At 40.7% G+C, this 23,109-nt stretch overlaps 1 protein-coding gene across 1 annotated transcript in view; it reads left to right on the top strand.

Annotated features, from left to right (window-relative positions):
* Positions 1–1,383: 1,383 nt before the first annotated feature.
* Positions 1,384–23,109, top strand: part of dlgap4b (discs, large homolog-associated protein 4b) — a gene marked incomplete at both ends in the record, with an annotated part of 44,984 nt that continues 23,258 nt past the window's right edge. The window contains 6 exons of the mRNA XM_083893049.1: positions 1,384–2,559; positions 3,575–3,789; positions 5,679–5,780; positions 7,184–7,334; positions 17,584–17,842; positions 18,148–18,300. Coding sequence (XP_083749175.1) covers positions 1,384–2,559; positions 3,575–3,789; positions 5,679–5,780; positions 7,184–7,334; positions 17,584–17,842; positions 18,148–18,300 — 2,056 coding nt within the window. The remainder of the gene's footprint in view (positions 2,560–3,574; positions 3,790–5,678; positions 5,781–7,183; positions 7,335–17,583; positions 17,843–18,147; positions 18,301–23,109) is intronic.

The raw sequence follows: 23,109 nt of genomic DNA, 5'->3' as shown, positions 1-23,109 counted from the left end.
GAGATAAGAAACAGACGGATTATTGGGCACAGATTGAGTGCTACAGGCTGACAGCAAGGGCTCTCCCCAAAATGTTAATATTTCCTATCTCTGCAAACCTGTAGAATATGCAGAGAGGCAGACCGAGGCAGCAGGTATGTGTTTTAGATTTTCTTTTCTTTTCTCTCTATTTGTAGACAACTTATTATTGTCGGTTTATATACACTTACCAGCCAGGGTTTAGTCTGAAAAGTGAACATATCTATTGAGTAAACATTCTCAAAAAAAAAAAAAAAACCTTGTTGTTGAAGGTCAAAGGAGAATGATAAGACAGTAACTCAAATAACCATATAGGACGTAGACTATTGGACACAAGTTCCTGTTTATTAACTTTGAGATGTGCACCATGACACTTTTTGCAACCAGTAGTTCCCAAACATCCTTTGCAACCAGGCACCTATCGGACAATACTAGCTGTCAATCACACTGGTGACCACTGTGCTGGGCTTTATCATCCATTTCTCTTTAACAAAATTGATATCATGTCCTACTGAAGACACATCAAAACTGGCGATTCAGACCATTAACCTCGCAGTAAAATGGTTACTGACATAAATCGAGTGACACGTCGGCTAATTTTTTTTTCATATATACCAGTGGAGTCACCCCTGGTGGCTCACTGCCATCTCAATCCCAGTTCCTGGGCTTCACTTTTCAAACCAGAAGACATCCATTTTTATAAACATGGATCTATGGATACAACTAAGACATGCAGTTTACAGGAGACCATCTATGAGCACACGTCAGACCCTGAATCAGCAGCAGAAGACCACAGTTGGTGCCACTACTGCCACTTTATCAGGTGTAGCCTGTACCTAATGAAGTGACCAATGAGGAGAAAATGACACAGCACTTAATTCTTCCCATACTTCTAAACTAATTTCTCTGAGGAGATATTTGCTGTTGCTTCTGTAAATGACTGTCAGTCACTGCTCTAACTGATTGGTATACTACTTTACCCCCAGCTACAGCTTGTCTTTCTTCCACATGTTGTTGTTCTATTCATTTACAGCAATTTAACACAGATGTTTGCTGTGGGAGGCAGTGGAAAACTGCCACATTCACTGTCCTCAGTGTTTTCCTCACAGCCCGACAGTCAGCCTGTTTGTTGTCTGATCTGGCACATGAGTGGGCGTGTTTGTATGATTGAGCAGATAGACGCTGCAGAGAGTCTGGGTGTCTTTGTTCTGTGTACAATATTCACCCGTTTTGAAACTAATCCCTCTCTGTCTTTTTGTGTTTGTGTTGTGTCTATCTTGCTGATCCTTTATAGGAGTCACGCTCAAGGTCATCAGCTAACACACTTTTACCTGAGGGTCTAGGGGGTTGGGCCTCCTCACCAACATGAAAGGGATGGGGACCAATCGTAACAGACACCTGTCTGACTCCTGCGATCCATCACTGGGTCATCCAGAGGCCCTCTACCCTCAGAAGACCAGCACCCTGCCTCGCAGCCCTTACTTGCTGAGACCTACAATGGAGCACTACGGCACCATGGACCCTCATCTCTACCCCTCAACCAACCCGGCGTCTTTTCCATCAGACTGCATGCTGCCTCTCAACAACCAACTCTCAAACAGCAACACCTTCTCTGGGATTCATTACAACTCTTATGACCAGTCTGACTTCTCCCCACCTGGGGACAGTATTGGAGGGATAAGCACAGGGACTATGGGGACATCCATGTCCATGGGCATGGGAACGGGCATGGGCATGGCAGGGATGGCCGGACGACGAGCTATGATTACAAGTGGCTCAGCAACTATATCACACCATATGACTAAGAACCAGCCACCACCCAGTCTGCTGGAGTTTGAGAAGCAGCTACCTGGAGGACGTGATGGATTCAGCACATTGCAGTTCCACCGATCATCTGCCCTCTCTGCCGCCAAGCAGCGCACAGACAGTCCTGGACGCATTCGTTACATGTTGCACTCGGTGCAGAAACTCTTTGCAAAGTCCCAATCACTGGAACACCAAACCATGAAAGGAAATCTCAACGGACGCTCTACAAGCAGCGGTGGAGGCTCGTCTGGCACCGAGGACGGAGGGAAGCAGAATCGCAGATCCAAAAGTAATGATCGGGGTACAAAGTCAGATGCTGCCAAGAGACGACCACGCTCCAACATGTCGGGTTACTGGAGCTCAGACGATTTGGACAGCAGCGATCTGAGCAGCTACCACAACACCATGGCCATGATGACTCTAGGGCGTTCAACTGGCCACGACAGCCAAAGCAGATACAGTCACAGTGGCTACAACACGATCAGCTCCTCAAAAAGCAGTAATGACATGAAGTATCAGGCACTTACTGGGCCTTCGGTTGGAGGCGGTGGTGGAACTGGAGGTATGGTTATAAATGATAATGACTATATGAAAGGAGGCTCCTGGTCCACACTGACCATGGGTCACCCAAGACAGGTGATCCAGAAGGGCTCCGCAACTCTGGATAGATCCATGCTCAAGTCCAAATCCTGCCAACAGGAGCTAACCTGCAACTATCTGCAGGTTGGGAGAAGGGTGAGTACATCTGAAATGAGTGCAGTGCATGATAGTAGTTACATTTACACAGTATTTGTATTTATAGACTGTATCAGTAATAACTCAGTGAAAAAAGAAAACGTGTGACAGACGTTGGGCCTATCCCAATTCCCATCTTAACTCTCTCAATCTTAATTTTTCTGAGAATCGGGACAGCACTTGCACTAGCGGGAGCGCGCATTTTTGAGATTGAGGGTTAAGCAAGGAATTGGAATTCACCCTTAGATTGGTAACAAACTCAATTTGAGAATAACCAAATGAAGTAATTATAGGTTTTCAAGTTGGCCAACAATTTTCTTTCTTTTTTTTTCAGTGCTATTCATGTGTACTAACACAGTCAGTACATGTACATGACATTGGAAAGAGTCAAATTATTGTGTTATTCTGACTAAAACTAGACTTTTAAATTACATGTAAAGAGTCACGCTGTTTCATAGTGGCTAGGAGTTTGCATGTTCTCCCGTGTGTGCATGGATTTTCTCCGGTTTCTTCCCACAGTCCAAAAACAGGCAGAGGACACTCTAAGTTGACCGTAAGGTGTGGACGTGAGAGTGAATGGTTGTTGTCTGTGTGTTTTGCCTGCGATGGACTGGCGACCTGTCCAGGGTGTCGGACTAACACGCACTGGCCTTGACATCCTGAGCATGTTGCACAGTTCCAGCCCCCTGGTCTTTGATCCAGAAATAATAGAAGAAGTTGATACACAAAAAGAAGACAGGAGCGTGAAAAATATGGTTAAATCTACACCAAATACAGTTCATTTTAAATAACTAAACATACCAGAAAATGCATTATAATACCAAGCATAAAATGAAATAAATCAATTACCCACTCTTGCTTGTACTGGAACAAGGACAGTAGTCCAATTAAATGGCGTAGTAGAGCTATAACCCTGTAGCTCAACTTATCTGCATGGAAATGTACCGACTGATGCGGTGTTGACAAAAATAAATAAAACACATTACTAATTTTAGCCACTTAATGTTGCCTTTAGGGTGATTGGAGTAGCACATTAGGCCACAGCGGGGGAGCCAATGAAATCCCGTGTCGGCGGATGCGCAGCGGTAGCTACGTGAAGGCCATGGGAGACATGGAAGACAGCGACGACTCGGAGGGAAGCCCAAAGCCCTCTCCGAAAACTGCTGCTCGCCGCCAGAGCTACCTCAGGGCTACGCAGCAGTCTCTGAGCGACCAGCTACCCCCACACAAGTAAGAGAATACACTGAGACGCAGAGCTGTGCTTTATTAACCACTTCTTATCATCACACAACAGCAAGGGAGACCATTACAAATTATAAAGGGACTGCGACCTGCTATCAGTTGGAAAATGATGGACAGGCTTTCCAAAGAAAAGACTAACATCAGACAAAGATGAAGAGATGTGTACATTTAAAGGGATATTTCAGGTTTTTATTCTTTGGTTTTGCACATAATCAGTTTCTGTGAAACCGCCTGGGATCCGGATACTCATGGCTGCCAGCAAGGACACAAGTAAAAACTGATTATACTTTATGCCTGCTTAAGTCAACGCCCAAAGAAAATGTTTGTTCCTTTATCTTACCCATTAGACAGGGTTTTTTGTCGTCAAACTGCAGTTTGTTAATCACCTACTCTCCCACACCAAAGTAGATAAAAGTAGCTCTTTTTTTTAGCTTGTGAGGACACATGAGCTGCTGGTGGATTAACAACTCCTGTGTGTCCTGGTGTAAAATTGCTGATTTTCTCTAAGGACATTGGTGCAGAGTTTGTAAACTCAAGTTTCCCACTGGAAAAGGCTGTCTAAGGCCTGGAAAAAGTGACAAGCATATTCTGTATATCCTATTGCAGGTTTTATTGGCAGAGTCTTTTGTTAAGTGGATAAAATCTGTTTTCCCTTCTGTCTCTGCTGGCAGCCATGTTATCAGTGAAAGAGCACATCCAGGCCCTGGGCAAGTTCACTGACACGTGATCCACCACACTTCCAAAAACCTAAACTGTCCCTTTAATGTTTTGTAAAGATTGTTTGGGTAAGTACTGCTTGATGAAACAAGGATTGTTCAGTCATCGGTTGTTGAGAAATACATGAAATGTTAGTTGTTGTCTTTTTTTAAACCTCTCTGTTATATTCTATATGCAAATGAATTTTGATGAAAAGTCTTTAAAATGTGTGAATTGGTGAACTCTCTCACACTCCACTGACACACAGTTATAAATACTGATTGGTACAACCTCTCAACAATCAAAAGAGAATAAACAAACAAACCTGTTTCTTGTCATGTGCACACAGGCACAGGATGTAGAAACACACTGACACACTGAGTCCAAGCTGTGCTTACTCATGTATAGAATGAAGTGGTGTCAGACTCCTGGGGTTCACCACATGCCACTTACATCAGCAATGATTTACCTTCTCACTGCTGTTCCCACATTCAGCAGAAGAGATATAGTAGTTACTATGTTTCTAAATGTCTCTCAAAAACCTACATGACTTCCAAAAACGTTATTGTTTTGTTGTGTTCCTGACTAAATACCTGTCCAGTGTGTAAAATTAGTGACACCCAATGGTGAGACTGCAGACTGTAACAGAGGACTCCTCCACTCACCCCTCCCTGTCCCGAGCACGTCAGGAAAGTATGGTGGCCTTTGTATTCCAGAAAGGAAATTGCTCTTTTTTTTATTTATTATTATTTTTTTATATTTTATTTTGAACCCTTTTGGAGGGTTCCACCAAGAACCCTTTTAAAACATTTTATTCTTCTCTGGATCAAAATGGTTCTTACTGGAACCATTAGTGTTACCAAGAACCCTTGAAAAAAAGTTTCTTCGGGGAAAGGGTTTTTCAGAAGCAAATGGTTCCAGGTAGAACCTCATGTCACGTGTCACCTCGTGTCACATGTCCATACCGCATTATAAACAGTCTATAATTCCAACTCCACACACATTCAAATATTTTAACATCCTCTCAGGTCTGTGTTTAGAAATGTTAAGGTTGATTCTTCCCTAAAGCATGCGTGAGTGACTAACCCTGACCCCAACCCCCCCCCCGCCCCCCTCCCCTGCCAATCCCTGACCGTCCGACCCCACTTCTGCTCTGCTCCACCCTGATTTGGCGTGAGCAGCAGAACCCTGGATTATTCCATGTTGCAGGGGGAGCTGGATGCCCTGTGGTCTCCGCTCCACAGTGTGTCCTCTCTGCACCAGCTGGGCAGGTCAATGAGCAGGTCAGTGATAGGCCTGTAAGTCACATCTCAGGTGTGTGGTGCAAACATGCTTAGAGGTCTGATTGGATGATTGATCATCACTGGCTTTGCACTGCTCGCCTCAGATTTGCATCAAGTCAGTAAAAAAAATTGCCAAATTCATGCACCAGCAACTGCAAAATTTCCATTTATCACATAAATATTATTTATTATTATATTTATCCAGCGTCCAGTATTAGGTTGTAAGTACTTGACTATGACTAAGGGGACGTCCTTGTGTCGTGGTAACATGACAGTAAAATGCCATAAAACATGTTTTAAATGTTTTATGGCATTTAAAACATGCCATAAAACTGCCATGTTTTATGGCAGTTTACTGTCATGTTACCATCACTGTGTGCTCACAAAGAAAATATGACTTTACAGCTTTTTCAGTTCATTTAAAGGGATAGTTCATGTTCACTGCCATGTGGTTGTTGGAGGTATTGATACAATTACATCTGACCTTCCTGAGCTTTCTACTGCTGCCTCCCAGTGCCTGGGATCAGGGGAGCTGCTCTCACTGATAACATGGCTGCTAGCAGGGACATTAGAGAAAACAGATTTAAGCCAATTAACAAAAGGCTCACCATATTAAATCTACAATAGCCTGAAAATCTTGTCATTAGAAAACCGTAAAAAAAAATTTATGTGAATGAGAGTGGGAAGTTGACAACTTCCAGCCAGAAAAAGGCTACCTGTTGCAAGGTAAAGCATCATCGACTAAAGCAGAGGTAGATTCCATTTGGTAGGCCTTACTTACTTACTTTAATGATCGCAAACTGGGAAAATCTTAAGTGGCTAAAAATCTTCTGTCCATGCTGGCACATGAAGGAACTAATTCAGCTCTCAGGGATAACTAGTGTCACCCTCTGTGGCATATACTCCACAATATCAGGAGAATAAAATAGATTTACAATTATTGTAATTGTGCAATGAAATAGTTTCCGATACAAGGCGCACACACACAACTTGTGTTGATTGTGTGCCAATACCTCGTACAACCACCATTTAAACCCACACCTGCTCTTTGGCTTTGGCATCATGTTCACACAGAGAGCTACACATGCGTCATCTAAAGTAACTGGCTTTGCATGCGCTGAGGAGATGAAATTGTAACTGAGGCCACATTTGGATTCATGGTCAATGTTGAGATGACAATGAAAATGAAGGGGTGAATCCTTTTATCCCTCTTTCTTATCTCGTTTTGCTGATCTTTCATTTTCTCCCCCGAATCCATGTTTCCCCTTTGCTTCCACGTCATCACATAAGAAACTGCTCCCCTCTCCCTCCAGATACTGCTTGTAATTTTCCTCTTAGGTTTCATATCCTTGACAAATGTCCTTTATCTCGTCTTCTCTCCTTCGATCTCACTTTCTGTCCAGCTGTCTTCCGTCTCTCAGAGAGCTCTCCAATAACCGCAGCCTCGACAACCTCGACTGCATCGAAGGCACGGCCTTGTCTCTGCCACGCTGGGACGATGATGACCTTAGTCAGGCCTGCAGCACCTTGGGCAGACGTAGCTGCATGGGACAGGTCAGCGATTACAATATGTGTTGTGTTTAAAGGTGACGTAAGTAGTTTATAGTGACATCTAGAGGAGAGGCTGAAATTTACAACAACAAACTGCTCCTCTGATCACCCCCTCCCTTCCCTGAGCGCTACGGTATCCTCAGCCGGACAAATGTCGTCCTTGTCGTCTTTCTCCGTGTCAGCAGATGAGGTTCTAGTATTTATTCAGACAACGAGAGGGAGGGGGAGAGGGCAAGGACGAGGGACAGCTCTTCGTGGCCGTGGTAGAGCTGTCAGAAGCCGGCAAGGGAGAGGACGAGCTACCGCGGCCGTAGCAGACGAAGCGGAGAGAGTGGAGGCGGGACTTCCGCTACAAGTAAAGCGACGCTTGATTTGTTCTCTCGCGTTTGTCCTTACAGGCTCCGGTAGAAACATGGCGTCTCGCTGCTAACAGTGGCTATGCAACCGCGGCCCGCGACCATGTTATTTTACATGACTTTTTGAAACACTACGAAAATGAAACAAAAACTATTATACAGCGACTAGACAATGCAGGAGCACATAATATGTATAAAAAAAAGTGGATTTTGGGTCATATAAACCCATAAAAACTACACATTTACAAATGTGGGTGTGTAAGTGATCAGTACTTTTAAAGTACGATTAAAATGATTCTACAGGGCATGTGACATCTTCATTATGTCCACTAAAAGGGCTCGAATAAATGGCTCAAATTATTTTTTTTTTAGAGTCATTATTGAGGCACTATTGTCACTTGACTCTCGCTCTAGTCTCCACACACACGAGTGAGAGAGACATGGAGATTTCTGTTGGATTCCCTCACTTTTGTTCTCACATTTATTGCTCCATCTCCCTGCAACAGCTCTGTGTCTCTGTGAGGATTCAGAGTAAAAGTTAAGTGACACTAGTGCTTCAGCAGTGTTTTCAGATTGTGTTCGTTTTTTGCGTTCATTATTTGCAAAAACGAACGCTTTTCGTGGCCATGATGCAGAATGTTGTCGCTGCCCTATAGCGTTACATTGTCGTCACCGGCGCTGTGTTGACATAACAGGATTTTGGCATTACTATTCACTCACACACCCATAGAGGCCCAGGTTGACAGATCTCAGATTTTCCTGTTTCATGAATGATCACTGAGGCCACTAATGAATTCCTGTTTGCGTTTTCTAATGAGTCATAAGTACATTTATGTTTCCTCATAATTTGCATCACTTAGCTCCCAGCAAAGGAATCAAATCACCAGTCATGTGGCCTCGGTCTGGGGGCGCTGTTGAGCTGGCGATGGAGTAGGACGTGTTTGTTTGAGCTCCCGTCGAACTTCTTTTTTATTTTAAGTTAATAAGCGCGCAGTACATTAAAACATCGACTAATCTGCTCTGAAATCATTTCCGAAGCTGAGAAACAGCAGCAGAGTGAATGGCGACGAATCCGAAGCTGAAAAAATTTCAATATACTGGAGCAGCGAACACGAGGCCCAACACCGCCGGGAGCTACACTGCTACTAGCACCGCGGCAAGACCATCTCCACCACATCTACGGTCAGCTAACGTTAAACCCGAGATGGACGCCAAGTCCCTGAAGTCGGAGATTCTTCTCTCGCTGAAAACAGAAATTTCGGCGGTGATAAAATCAGAAATGAAAAACGCACTTGCCGACGACTTCGACTTCCTTAAAAATGAGCTGCAGGCATTAAAAGCAGAAGTTAAAAATAGCACGGCGGCGATTCACTCGGAGATCGACCAAGTGAAAACCACAGTCCGAGACATGGAGACCGGATTGTCAGCATGGTCAGACGAGGTGGTGACTTTGCAGACCACGGTGAACACCCTAAAGACGGAGGTGGCGGAGCTCCGAGACAAGTGCGAGGACATGGAGGGAAGAGCGCGGCGGTGTAACATCAGAATACTTGGGCTGCCTGAGACGCCAGGATCAAGCTCAACGTCATCGGTCTCAAAGCTGCTACGAGAGGCGCTGCAGCTGAACAAGGATGTGCTCATTGATCGCTCACACAGGAGTCTGGCTCCAAGAAAACCCGGCGGGAAACCACGAGCGATAATAGCCAAACTTCACTATTTCCAAGACTGTGTTGAGGTACTGAACCGGGCGCGCACCCGTGCTCCACTTCGGTACAACGGAGAGTCAGTTGCTATCTTCCCGGATTATACTACAAGAGTCGCCAAAGCCAGAGCCGCGTTCACCGAGGTCAGAAAGCTGCTCCACAACCGCCAAAACGTCCGGTTTGGCATACTGTTCCCAGCCCGTCTCCGTGTCACACACAACGGGGAAGAAAAGGAATTCACCGACGCAGAAAAAGCGATGACCTACGTGAGGAACCACATCATCCCCGCCGAGGAGCGTGAGTGAGACTGTTTTCGTGTTTTCAACTATTCTGACAATACTTTATTTGTTCTCATCCGTGGAAAGGCAACTAAACTGGCTGCACCCAGTGGACTAATGTCGCTGTTGTTAGACTGTTACAGTTTCACCAGCTTCTGCTGTCAATGTTCAAAGTGGAAAACAAATGTAAAATGACTGGACCAAGAGACCCCTTCTCTCTCTCCTTTCTTTGTCAATGCTGATTACCTTTATTCATAGGCTTACTGTAGCCTAATAGTTCTTTGTTTTTCTTACAACTTAAAGGTTGCCTTATAGTGAAAGGGTTTGTCGGATTGAATATATTTCTGTTGATTACAAAATTTAATTTTTTAAATGTTATATGAGGGCTAATCCAAAGTGTTTAAACTATTGATTCCATAAGAGATGTGGGGTTTAAATTTACTTTTTTTTTTTTTTTTTTTTTTTTTTTCCTTTCTCTTACTTAAACACATAGCAGATGTTGTAATACTACAATAACAATGCGCTGAATTGGTTTTCATGAAGCGTTCGATGGGAGCCTGAACAGTTGGCTCTATAGAGTTCCCCAACACAAACACATATGTGTGGATTTGTTCTTGAGGGGTACCATGTTCGCCTTGTTTCTCTAGGCACTAGGTGGGGTGGGGGAGGGTGGGATTATACCAGACTTGTTTACTTCTTGGATTTATTTTATGTATGTCTTTCTTCCTTTCTATTGGCTCAGCCAGATGTAAATTTCAAGTGCACTAAATCTCTTACTCAGTAGGTTATGACTGATCCTAATTCTACTAGAGGGCTGGATGGACTCTCATCAGTGAACTTAGTGAGTTGGAACGTGAAGTCACTTAACCATCCAATTAAGAGAAAAAAGGTATTTACACACTTAAAACAACTTAAGACCGATATTGTGTTTCTTCAGGAGACGCATTTGCGCACAACGGACCTGTTCCGAATAAAAAGAGGATGGTCAGGACAAGTTTATCATTCTAATTTCCACACAAAGACTAGGGGGGCAGCCATCCTCATTGATAAAAATATACCATTTACAATGGCTAATGTCGATTCTGATTCTGCAGGGCGCTACATTATTGCGACAGGGCAACTTTTTTCATTTCCGGTCATCCTGGCCAATATTTATGCACCAAACTGGGACAATCCAGAATTCTTTTCAAATTTTTTTTCTCGTCTACCAAACATGACATCACACCATCTTATCCTTGGTGGTGATATAAATTGTGTACTTTCCCCTACCTTAGATCGCAGTTCCTCCAAAAAGACGTCCTTGTCTAAATCAGCACAAGCAATCCAGCTTTTTCTTAAAACATATGGTGTAGTGGATGTATGGCGATTTCGTAATCCCACTGCTAGAGCATACTCCTTTTTCTCCCCAGTGCATAAGAGCTATTCTCGCATAGATACTTTTTTCCTGGATAAAAGACTTCTATCTTCTGTAACTAAATGTGATTATGATGCCATAGTCATTTCAGATCATGGTCCGCTAACCACGAAAATCAGCATTCCTAACACACAAAATAGTTACCGCCCTTGGAGACTCAATCCCCTTCTCTTATCAGAAGAGTCTTTTACCAACTTCATTTCATCTGAAATACAATTTTTTCTTGAAATTAATCAAACGCCAGGAATGTCATATTTAACTATATGGGAATCTTTAAAAGCTTATCTACGAGGCCAAATCATTTCTTATTGTGCAAATAAGAAGAAAACAAATACAGTACGCCTTAAAGAACTAACAGATCAAATCCTGGAACTAGATATGTTATATAGCCATCAACCATCTCCTGACATAGTGAAAAAACGTCTGTCTTTGCAGACCGAATTTGATATCCTATCAACGCAACAGGCAGAATATCTCCTCTCCAAATCTAGACATGGATGCTATGAACATGGGGAAAAAATTGGACGTATTCTCGCACATCAGTTACGACAAAGAACTGCCAATCAGACTATACCTGCAATCAATGATGAACAAGGTTCAAAGTGTACAGATGGCCTCAAAATGAACTCCTGTTTTCAAAATTTCTATCAAGTATTATACACATCAGAATGTCCAACTGCACCCTCAGTGTTCGAGGATTTTTTAAGATCCCTACATGTTCCATCCGTAGACCCAAACATGGCTGATTCATTGGAGAAAGACTTCTCGGCCCTGGAAATAATATCTGCAATCAGATCTATGCAAAGCGGCAAGTCCCCAGGGCCGGACGGATATCCGACAGATTTCTTCAAAAAATTCTCAGGCCAACTTGCACCTTTACTATTGTCAGTTTTTGAAGAATCACTTTCACTTAAGACGTTACCTCTGACCATGCGCCAAGCAGTAATCTCTGTAATTCTCAAAAAAGGAAAAAATCCTCTAGAGTGCAATTCATTCCGCCCAATTTCTCTCCTTAACACGGATGCAAAAATCCTTGCTAAGGTTCTGGCACGCCGACTAGAAGGGGTTCTTCCTTCCATTATATCGCCTGACCAAACAGGCTTTATTAAGAACCGTTACTCTTTTTTCAATGTCAGACGCCTTTTTAACATCCTTTATAGCCCCTCTCCACCTGGTGTGCCAGAGGTCGTCCTCTCACTTGATGCTGAAAAGGCGTTCGACCGGGTGGAGTGGGGCTACCTTTTCAGCACACTGGAGAGGTTTGGATTTGGCAATAAATTCATATCATGGATCAGACTTTTATATACTTCCCCGGTGGCTGCTGTTCGTACTAATAATAATTTGTCCCCTTTCTTCGAGCTTAAACGTGGTACAAGACAGGGATGCCCCATGTCACCGCTTCTTTTTGCGGTTGCAATGGAACCACTAGCTTTAGCTCTGAGGCAAAATACTGATATCAGAGGAATTCACCGAGCAGGGGAGGAGCACAAGGTCTCGCTTTACGCGGACGACATGCTACTATATATATCACAACCCCTTTTGAGTCTTCCTAAGCTAATGGTCTTACTAAAAGAATTTGGCAAACTATCCGGCTACAGGGTCAATGTTCAAAAAAGTGAGCTGATGCCTGTTGGCACTAGTAATGATGAGACATCCTTAAATTCACTCCCCTTTAAAATTAGCCCCAAAAAATTCAAATACCTCGGCATATGGATTACAGATAAACATAAAGATCTTTATGCTGTTAACTATCAGCCCCTGTTATCAAACTTAAATCAGGATATCGAACGATGGGATCCCCTGCCTCTATCTCTGGGTGGAAGAATTAATACAGTAAAAATGAATATACTGCCCAAGTTTTTATATATATTTCAGTGTCTTCCCATCTTCTTAACTAAATCTTTTTTTACAAAATTAAATAATCAGATATCAAGTTTCATTTGGAATAAAAAACCGCCCCGGATAAAAAGAAGTGTACTTCAGAGACCTCGCTCAATGGGAGGAATGGCACTCCCTAATTTCTTGTATTACTATTGGGCGGTTAACATTCGAGTACTGTTATATTGGATGGATAACGATAATGATAACACTGACATTGAATGGCTAAATCTGGAGGGGGCATCTGTAAATTCCACATCTTTAAAAGCCTTATTGTGTTCTAAGTTGCCATTTACACAGCCCATTTCTAACTTTACCTCTAACCCTGTTGTTTTGCACTCAATCAAGATCTGGAACCAATTCAGAAGATCCTTTGCACTTACAGATCTTTCTCAGACTGCCCCAATTACACTGAATCATATGTTTGTCCCATCATTAATAGATGGGGTCTTTGATATGTGGTCCAGAAGAGGTATGGTATCACTGTCTGATCTGTATATTGACGGCAGCTTTGCCTCCTTTGAACAGTTGGTACAAAAATATCACATTCCCAAATCACATTTTTATCGATATCTGCAACTTCGGAATTTTGTATTCTCAAACTTTATATGTTCTCCCTTACGTCCTCCAGCTGGCCTGTTGGATTCAATTTTTGATTGTAAACTAGTCAGAAAACGAACTATTAGCACAATATACGAAATACTATATTCTCATAACTTGATGCCTTTGGACCTCCTCAAAAATAAATGGGAGACAGACTTAAATGAGCAAATCACAGACGACATTTGGCACAAAATAATACAGGGAATTTTTTCATCTTCCATCTGTCTTAGACATGCTGTCATTCAGTTTAAAATTGTACATCGTCTGCACTGGTCTAAAGTAAAACTCTCTAAGATCAATGCTGATATAGACCCCACTTGTGATAGATGCGGGCGAGATCCAGCCACTCTCCTACACATGTTTTGGACATGTCCAAAGCTTGGCACTTTCTGGCAGCGCATCTTTGAGACCTTTTCTAAGATCTTTGCGAAAAGGCTGGCACCGTCTCCATTTATTGCACTTTTTGGTGTAACTCGGATAGACTCCCATCTAGAGACGTGGGAAAGAATTATGGTGGCTTTCTGCTCTCTCCTAGCTAGGAGACTGATATTATTGAAATGGAAAGATCCAGCACCTCCAACATACAGTTATTGGGTCCGGGAAATCATGTCCCATATCAAGTTGGAGAAGATCAGATACACAATCAGGGGGTCTACTAGAAAATTTTATAACATATGGCAGCCTTTCTTAATGTTTATTGAAGATATGGAAGCAGACAATATAGTACTGTAATCCTCTGTTGTTGTCCTCAGTCATCTTTATTATTGTATCTCTTTTTTGTTATAGTTACTGTTTGTTTGTTTTTTGTTATCTGGCTATATGAGTTCTGTATATTGAACTATGTATTTCACACTGTGTACTTTGTATGTCTGGTATTTGTGGGTGATTGGGCGATGGGATTTACGATTTGTTTGTTTTTTCTTCCTGTGTGTTCTGTTGAACTTATGTTAAATTGTAAACTATAACTTGTAAAACTAAATAAAAATACCTTGATCAAAAAGTGGCCTCGGTCTGCCTCGAGCTACACTCGTTTCCATCGTACGATCTGCATTTTCACAGAAAGTGCCTGACTGACAGAAATATAAAAAGGGCCTCCATTGGCAGAAATAAAATTAAAAAAACACACACATTTCTAACTCTATCTCATTTGAATGCTATAAACCTCGAAGCCACGTGAATGACATTTGTAGGTCTTAGTCTTAGTTATCGTCTTACATAAGAGCAATTAGCCTCCCACTGACAAGGTCGCTGTGATGATGAACAGCTGCAGGAGGTGGCGCTGATCTTTTTTTCAATGAACTCATCAAATGAGCCAGTGTTAGGTGTAAGTGAAGGATTTATACTCAATCTCTCACAGGTCTTTGCCTTATGAGACATTTTAGGAAATAGAATGTGTTGCTTTAACGTGCAGGCAATACATCATTCCAATATATACACTACCAGTCAAAAGTTTGGACACTGAAGGCATCAAAACTGTGAATGAACACATATGGAATTATGTCGTAAACAACAAAGATTCCTCCATATTTTAGATTCCTCAAAGTAGCCATCCTTTGCTTTGATTACTGCTTTGCACACGCTTGGCATTCTCTCGATGAGGTAGTCACCTATAAGGTTTTCCAACAGTCTTGAAGGAGTTCCCAGAGATGCTGAGCACTTGTTGGCCCTGTTGCCTTCACTCTGCAGTGTATCCAAACTTTTGACTGGTAGTGTACTGGATATATAACCCAAACACAAGAAGACGAGGAAATATGGTAAAAGCGAATGTAAGAGTAAGACAAAAGCAGTGTTGTCTTCTTTTTTTTCTCCCCAAAGTTGTACAAACGTAAACATCATTTTTAAGCCTCCCAAAACACTGTTTTTCATGTGGATAAAAAAACAAAACCTTCGTCATAAGCTTGTTTTCATCCAATCCAATCCAATCCACTTTATTTGTATAGCACATTTTATAAACAACACGTTACCAAAGTGCTGCACAACTGATACCAAATGGTAAAATAAAGAAAGTTAAAAGTTAAAAAACAATAAATTAAAAGCATATAAAAGGCAAAAACCATAATCATAAAATGCGTACAGGCCCCGATTATTACTTACATGTATTGTTCTTATAAACTTTATACATGCTGCTAATGTCACTAAATGTGTATATTATTATAACTTTTGCCTTATTGAGGTCAGTGCATGTAAAATATATCTTCTTTCTCTGTAACTGCTGTCACACTTACCCTCCACATGTCTCTCTGTTATAACTCAGAGAAGCGTCACAAACACATTTTTGACTTGTACTCCTGCAGAATATGAGACCTATCTTCTTGTTCTTCAAAGGAAGGCTCAGAGATGGCTCACTTTTTCTGTGCATGCAATTGCCCTGTAAGAAGTTCTCAAAGTGATGCCTGCTGCCTAGGAATTTCTTTCATTTTCACCAAGTTGACAGCTCTCTGCGACTATGCTACGTTAGAAATGTCAAAAGAAAGGGAAAATGCATCTCACTAATGAAATGACAACCTACCCAGAAACTCGGGCTGCGGGAAGTTTTAAGAGCTCGCACGACTGTGAGTCACCATTACTATTACAACACCAGTTGTATTTTTTTTTCACACATATAACAAATAACTTTTATTAATAAGCAAATGTCAGTTATGTACAAAACCCTTTTCAAATGATCACATGTTTCTCAGCAGTGATTCATTTTATGTCTAGAAAAACATTGTTATAGTAAAGTGAGACGGCTGCAAACAGGTCGGCGTATGACTGAAAACACAGAGAAGCTCCAACAAAACGTTTCAGAAGTGAATTCTACTGCTCAAAAACCATAGGTGGAAAGTAACGAAATACATTTACTCAAGTTACTGTATTGAATACTTTTTTTGTGTATTTTGTATTTTTTAAGTACAATATAAAATCAGGATTTTGTATTTTACTTGAGTACATATTGACTCAAGTATTGTACTTAGTTTCTTTATAAATCCTATCCGTTACTGGGTAAAAATAAAAAGTAATATTCATCAACGTATTGGTACAATTACTTGAGTACATTATTTTAGTACTTTTTCCACCTCTGTCAAAAGCCCTGTTAGTTCAGTATAAATACCCCGCTCGCTCCGGTGCTGCCTGTGTATACACACAAATGCTCCCTCAGTCAGGTTTGATCATGCTGATTGGTCGGAGAGTTTTGATTGACAGTTCTTTTGTTTGCATGGTCATGTCTGCTTTAGAGCTTCTGTGCAGCTTCTGCATGGTTTAACATTATGTTTTATGCCTTTGAAAGTCACAAAACATACTTTTAAATCCTCAATCAAGCATCTGTCAATCCTGCTCTTATTTCACAGTAAATGAGCTTGAGTGTTTTTACTCTGAAACATGAACAGGACAGGAGTGTTAGTGACATTATGTGCAGATATAGAAACTGGAACTGTAAAGAAAGATCATTTTAAATGTGACACTTTTAAGAATATTTTCCTGTGAAACACACGTGACTCGTGTGAAAAATGATCTATGGCCTTGTAAATAGCATCAACAGAAAAATCAACAAAATTGACACAGTGCAGCTTTAAAGGTGCCATATATAAGAATGTGGCCAAAAACGGTTACTACATTCAAATTCAAAATACCGAGGTCTTTTAGGTTTCGTTTTCTGACATAACTGGCAACCCGTGGTTGCTCTGCAGCTGAGACTCTACTGACTGCAATGATTTGTAGACGGCGGTAGGTGGCGCCACATGCCAAAACATGATTTCAAAACATAAACATGATTTTCAGTATGCAAAATGTTTTTTTAATGCAAATATTTTGGCTGTACTGTTGGTGAGTTCAGTTTGTTATATGAACATTTTTCCTGAGTCTCTGTGACATATTAGGAGGATTTTATGGCCAGTTGCTTTAGATTTATGACATAATGCACCTTTAAACATTTGAAAACTTTGGCAGCAGACACAGTCCACTGCTGAGAACAGTTATTGCAGTGAAAAAAGCACTTTATATACTGTCTTTGCCAATGTTGTCCTTATTTTCTCCCTCCAGCTGCGGGATTTGCAACAAATGAGGCATCATTACGAGGATCACAGCTCAGAGTCCACATTCAGAGATTCCCGTTCCCATTCTCAGGACAACACAGAGCCTTCAGACTTGCCCATGCCCACATGCTTCCGTTCCCGCAGCCACAGCTACCTGAGAGCCATCCAGGCCGGCTGTTCGCAAGATGACGACACAGCGTCTGTAGACTCAGGCTGCTCGCCTCCTCCGGCTGACTCCACTGTCCGCACCTACAGCACCAGCACTGGTGAGTCACAGGCAGAATAACAGATGATTTGCTGCAAATGAGTATAAATAGAGTTCTTATACGATGCACTGTAACAGGTTGCCAGGCTGATACCATTGGAATGCTTTCTTTATAATATCTGCAATGTAATCCCATTAGAAGACTCTTTTGCAAGGTTTTGACCCATTGTAGAGTGACTTAGACCCGTCATTGTAGTGTGTTTTAGATGCTCTTCATAGCCTTGGTCCTGGGTGGGATACTCGTCCTCCAACATTGCACACACTAAGCATGTTTAGCTCAAATGTAGCATCTTTTGCCCACACTAGACGATGATTCTACCCAGTGGAGGACATGGAAAGAACAGTTTGGCTCTTACCTGAGAGCCACAGGCTTGGACAAAGCCCCAAAGGAGAAACAGCTAGCAATTTTTCTGCATCATTTTGGGACAGACAGACCATGCATCCTACCCTCACGCACAGGTAACTCTTAAAAAACTGGCTCCTCTCACCTAAAAAAAAAGTTAATTTACCACTTTATGGAACAGAGAAGGAAAAAAACATTACTATCACTGAAAAAACAACATGATTAACTAGCTGCAGTTGTTGGATAATTTCTCTGGTTTCTTTAATATCTTTAAGTCCTTCTCCCACTTAGCTGCTGGACGTAGAGGAGCCATGTTTTGTTTTGCACTGTCATGATAGAAAAAAACCAGAATGTAACTGGCAATGTGCACTATTGCTTTCTTTATTCTTGTATTTATTCTGTATTTATTGTGGTTTCTACATTGTTTTTTCTTTCTTCCACGAAATAAACATACATAACTCTTTGTTTTCTCAAACTAATTCTTAAATGTTTGCACAGTCTCGCCACAGAGCCTCTTTCCAAGTCCATCCAAAAACACGATTGTACCAGAGTCACCAGGAGTGAGGTGAATCATAACTGTAAAACGCCATATCGTAATAAGACCACATTTGGACAATTGTCATTCTCCATTAATGGCTTGCCAACCAAAATCAAAATATTATCAGACATAAAACGGTTTACAACAAAACAAAAGAGCTGCACGCATTCATTGTTTTGGGTATATTAGGTTTATTTGACTTATATTGTGTTTTAGTGTATTATGAAGTAGTTTTAGCCAGTTTTATCATGATTTATTGTACTGATTATGTTTTATATTTATCATTTGACAATTATTATTGTGTGTAATGTAGTTTAGCTTGTAATTGTTATGTATATGCATTTACATTTGAATGTGTTGTGTAATTTTAGCATGTAGTTCTGTGTTTTAGTGTCGTTTTAACGTGTTTGATCATGTATATGTTACTTTACTGTTCATGTAAAAGCCCAACTAAGGACCAGAGTTGCAAACTAGCAATAGCTATGAACCCTATGTACAGCACATCAGTTGCATTATTTGTATTGGAACTATGTCAACTGTATTGTCCCTATTTAAATAAAATTATATTCTATTCTATTCATAACAAAATCAGGCATTCAAGATTCTTCGATGGGGAAAAAGACAACGCATAATACAAAAAAGTAAATGTAATTAATGCAGGTGCACTTTGTACTTATTCTGTACATTCCAGATTTTACATTGTTACAGGATGTGATGACCGTATACAGCAGCACAAAGTGTGTGATATCTGTTCCATCTTGTTGTTGAATTTGCAAAAGTGGATGATGAACTGTGTGTGTGATGAGACATGAATGCATGGATGAATGAACGAATTGCTCCAAAGGGGCTGGTGGGGTTGAGGTGTAACCGCTCCCAAGTTCGCAAAAACAGAGAAATAGTGATAGTGTGGTTATGGTGGTTTTGTGGATGTGCATTGTTGTTGTTGTTGTTAATGAGCATCCACACGGTGGTGCTCTATCTTCACCGCAGCATTAGCACGCCACAGAGAATGTGGTGCCTTCACTGGAGGAGGAGGAATGTGGGAAAGTTGTCTCTCTCTTGTCTGTTTAAATCACTTGACACATTTTGATGGTTACTAACTGACGCCCCACCACACACACACATTTTTATCTTGTTATCCTGTTATTTTTGTGTCAAAGAAACTGGCAGTTTTTTTACTTTATCATCAGCATTCTACTACAGATGTGTGTATGTTTTAAATAATATGTGTATAAAAAAAAGTGTGTGATGTATATTTTGGAATGATCTGGTTTACTGATGAGGTAATGAATGAAGGCTTTATTTCTAACACGTCTACTAGGGCTGAACTGTTTTGAATAAATATCTAATTGTGATTATTGTCACAGGAATTGCAATTGTGATATAGTCGTTATACTCGTTTTCATACGAGAAACATATTTAAAATGATGACTGTGCTATTTGTGCATGTCTGTTACAAAGATGTACAAAGTATGTGTATGAATTAAGACAAACATTTATCTAAATCGATATCAATAACATTTCGATGAATTGTTCAGCCCTAATGTCTATGAAATACACACAAAAATACAAAAAATAATTTGCGTATAAATTATTTTTTATACATATATACTTGAGCTGCAACTAACGATTATTCTCGTAATCGATTAATCTGTCGATTATTTTCTCGATTAATCAATGAAAAAAAAAAAATCTGTGTTTGTCAAACCTGGAAATGACGATGTTCTCGAATGTTTTGTTTTGTCCACAAACCAAAATGATTCAGTTTTAATGATGTCTTTGTTGTGGAGCAAAGAAACAAAGAAAATGTTCACATTTAAGAAGCTAAAACAATCTTGAAATCTTGTTTTAATAATGAAAAAAACTTCAAACCGATTATCGCTAATCAAAATAGTTGACGATTAATTTAGTAATCGATAATATTCTATTAATCGAATAACTGTTTCAGCTCTAATATAAAATTTGGGAAATATAATCGGAGTTCGATTTTTCCGAGGCGTCCTTGAAGGCAGCATTAGACATGACACCACGCCCCCTTCGCAGTCCAAACGTAACGCACCAGCGTCTCCCCTCAGTCTGTCAGAGACCTGCGTGTCTTCTGCTGCACCGGTGCGCACTAATTACGTCACTCAGTGTTTTCGACACTTCACAGCAGGGTAAGAAATGCATTCTTTATTTCTCTTATTTAACTGAGCTGACTTTGTAGTCTAGTTTATACATCTTTGGCCATGAGGGGAAAAATTATTTCCTATTTTTTCACATTTTTTTAATGTTTTTTTATTTTATTTATTTATTTATTTATTGTATTTATATTTTTGTTTGTAGTTGAAGAAATATGTATTGACTAACATATTCATCAGATTATATGTTATGTCAAAAAATGCAGTGAAAAAACTTTTGCCTATTAGAACTCCTTTGAACCTTTGAACTACTTCCCTACTTCAGCCATACACATTATTGTAGACCTGCCATGCTGTAAAGATGTTTTTGCGTGTATACCCCTCCCATGTGCTGATTGTATAGTTTCACTGGAAATGGCCTTTGAATGTTGAAGTTCGAATGTGTTTCTTTCTTAGCATCACTGCCACTTCATCCTCACTTATGATTCAGATTTTGTAGACTTTTCTAATACGCACTGCACATGAGCTCAACAAAACATGAACACACTTGCTGTTGTAATGTGCACAAAATGTAAAATGAAAGTTGCATTCTAATAACGTCAATTAACTAATTTATTAATGAAACAGTTAGTGATGCATGATGTTCACTTTAGTGGACAGATGATTCATCGTAATTTCCTCCAAACACAAGGTCAATACTTAGATGTTAAACAATTTTACCAAAAGATTTTGCAAGGGTCTTCTACTAATATTCCTGAACTACTTGTCCTTTTTCTCTCCCTCCATGCACAAAGGTCCAATGTTACATACTCCAGGGCTACTCAATTAAAATACAGCCTATATCCATACTTAAACAAAACTTTTTCTATACTTATTTTCAAAAAATAAGAAAAAAGCTTTGTATTTAACCTGGCAGCATGTCAAGAAATGTTTTCATGCTCAAAACACCCTAAGACAACTACAACGCTGTAGTATATATGCCAGGCCTGTATGTGGCGCTGCAATTTTGTACAACCCCAAACTCAATACAAGAACAAGACGAAAGTGGGGCCATGATGTCATTTTTCCCCAGCCCTAAAATAGATTTAAAGGTGTATCATGTAATACATATAAAGCAACTGGCCATAAAATCCTCCTAATATGTCACAGAGACTCAGGAATAATGTTCATATAACAATGCATTAAAAAAAATATTTTGCAGACTGCAAATCATGTTTATGTTTTGAAATAATGTTTTGGCATGTGGCGCCACCTACCGCCGTCTACCAATCATTGCAGTTAGAGTCTCAGCTGCCGCGCAACCACGGGTTGCCAGTTCCGTCAGAAAACGAAACCTAAAAGACCTCGGTATTTTGAATTTGAATGTAGTAACCGTTTTTGGCCACATTCTTACATATGGCACCTTTAAGTCTCCCAAAAATGTGGATAAAAAGCAGTTTTACAGTTTGTCCTAAGCTTGTTTTCATGTGTACAGGCCCTGATTATTACTTATTTGAGTTTGTTTACTCAAAATCAAAGGGGGACGTAGTTTTTTCCAGTTTGCTGGTTGAAACTAATCAGGAAGTGTGAGTATACTGATTAGCCACCAGGGTAGCTGTATTTTCACCGTCTGGACTTTCCTGGTTGAAAGATGCCAGTTTGAATGGAAGTCTCTGTGGGAAATTGAGCCTAATAGTTTAATTTTAATGTCAGCAAACATTAGTGTGTGAGAGTAAGTTACATCTGCTTTTCCGTGTGATTATTTCGCTGTTAGACTTTAATATATCTGCATGGCTTTATAAAAGCTGCTTCTTTTTGCCTGCTGAAATGGAAAATTGGCTTGCACAGGGGATTATTTGACGGCTGCCCCACTTTACCACCACATGGAGGCCTCTGGTCCCATTACGCGGTCACATGTAAAAGAAAAAAATGCTGTGCCGTTTTTTGTAGCAGCAGTGCTGTTGATGAGCACATTTGGTGTGGTAGTTCATTGAGATACTGGTAAACCATACAGATGGGTCAACTGACACTACAGAATGGTTTTCAGGGAGCAGCACAATCCACCTTTGTCTTTAATTGTTACTTATTGTCCGGCTCCAGCTGACCACAGTACAGCACACTTTCAATAAAGAAGCTTAACATTATACTCTTACTGGTCCAACAGCTCAGCAGGCAGAATAAAGCTGGATCACTGATCTGACTAATAGTTGTTTGGACTGTTTAACGACATCGACACACACCCACTATAGCACCCGTGCTGTGTTCCTGGGCAAAAGTTCCTTGTGGAT

Source organism: Microchirus variegatus, assembly GCF_963457635.1.
Source record: "Microchirus variegatus genome assembly, chromosome: 7".
NCBI lineage: Eukaryota > Metazoa > Chordata > Actinopteri > Pleuronectiformes > Soleidae > Microchirus > Microchirus variegatus.
The sequence above is the reverse complement of the archived record's forward strand: the minus strand, read 5'-3'. Positions and strand labels throughout refer to the sequence as shown.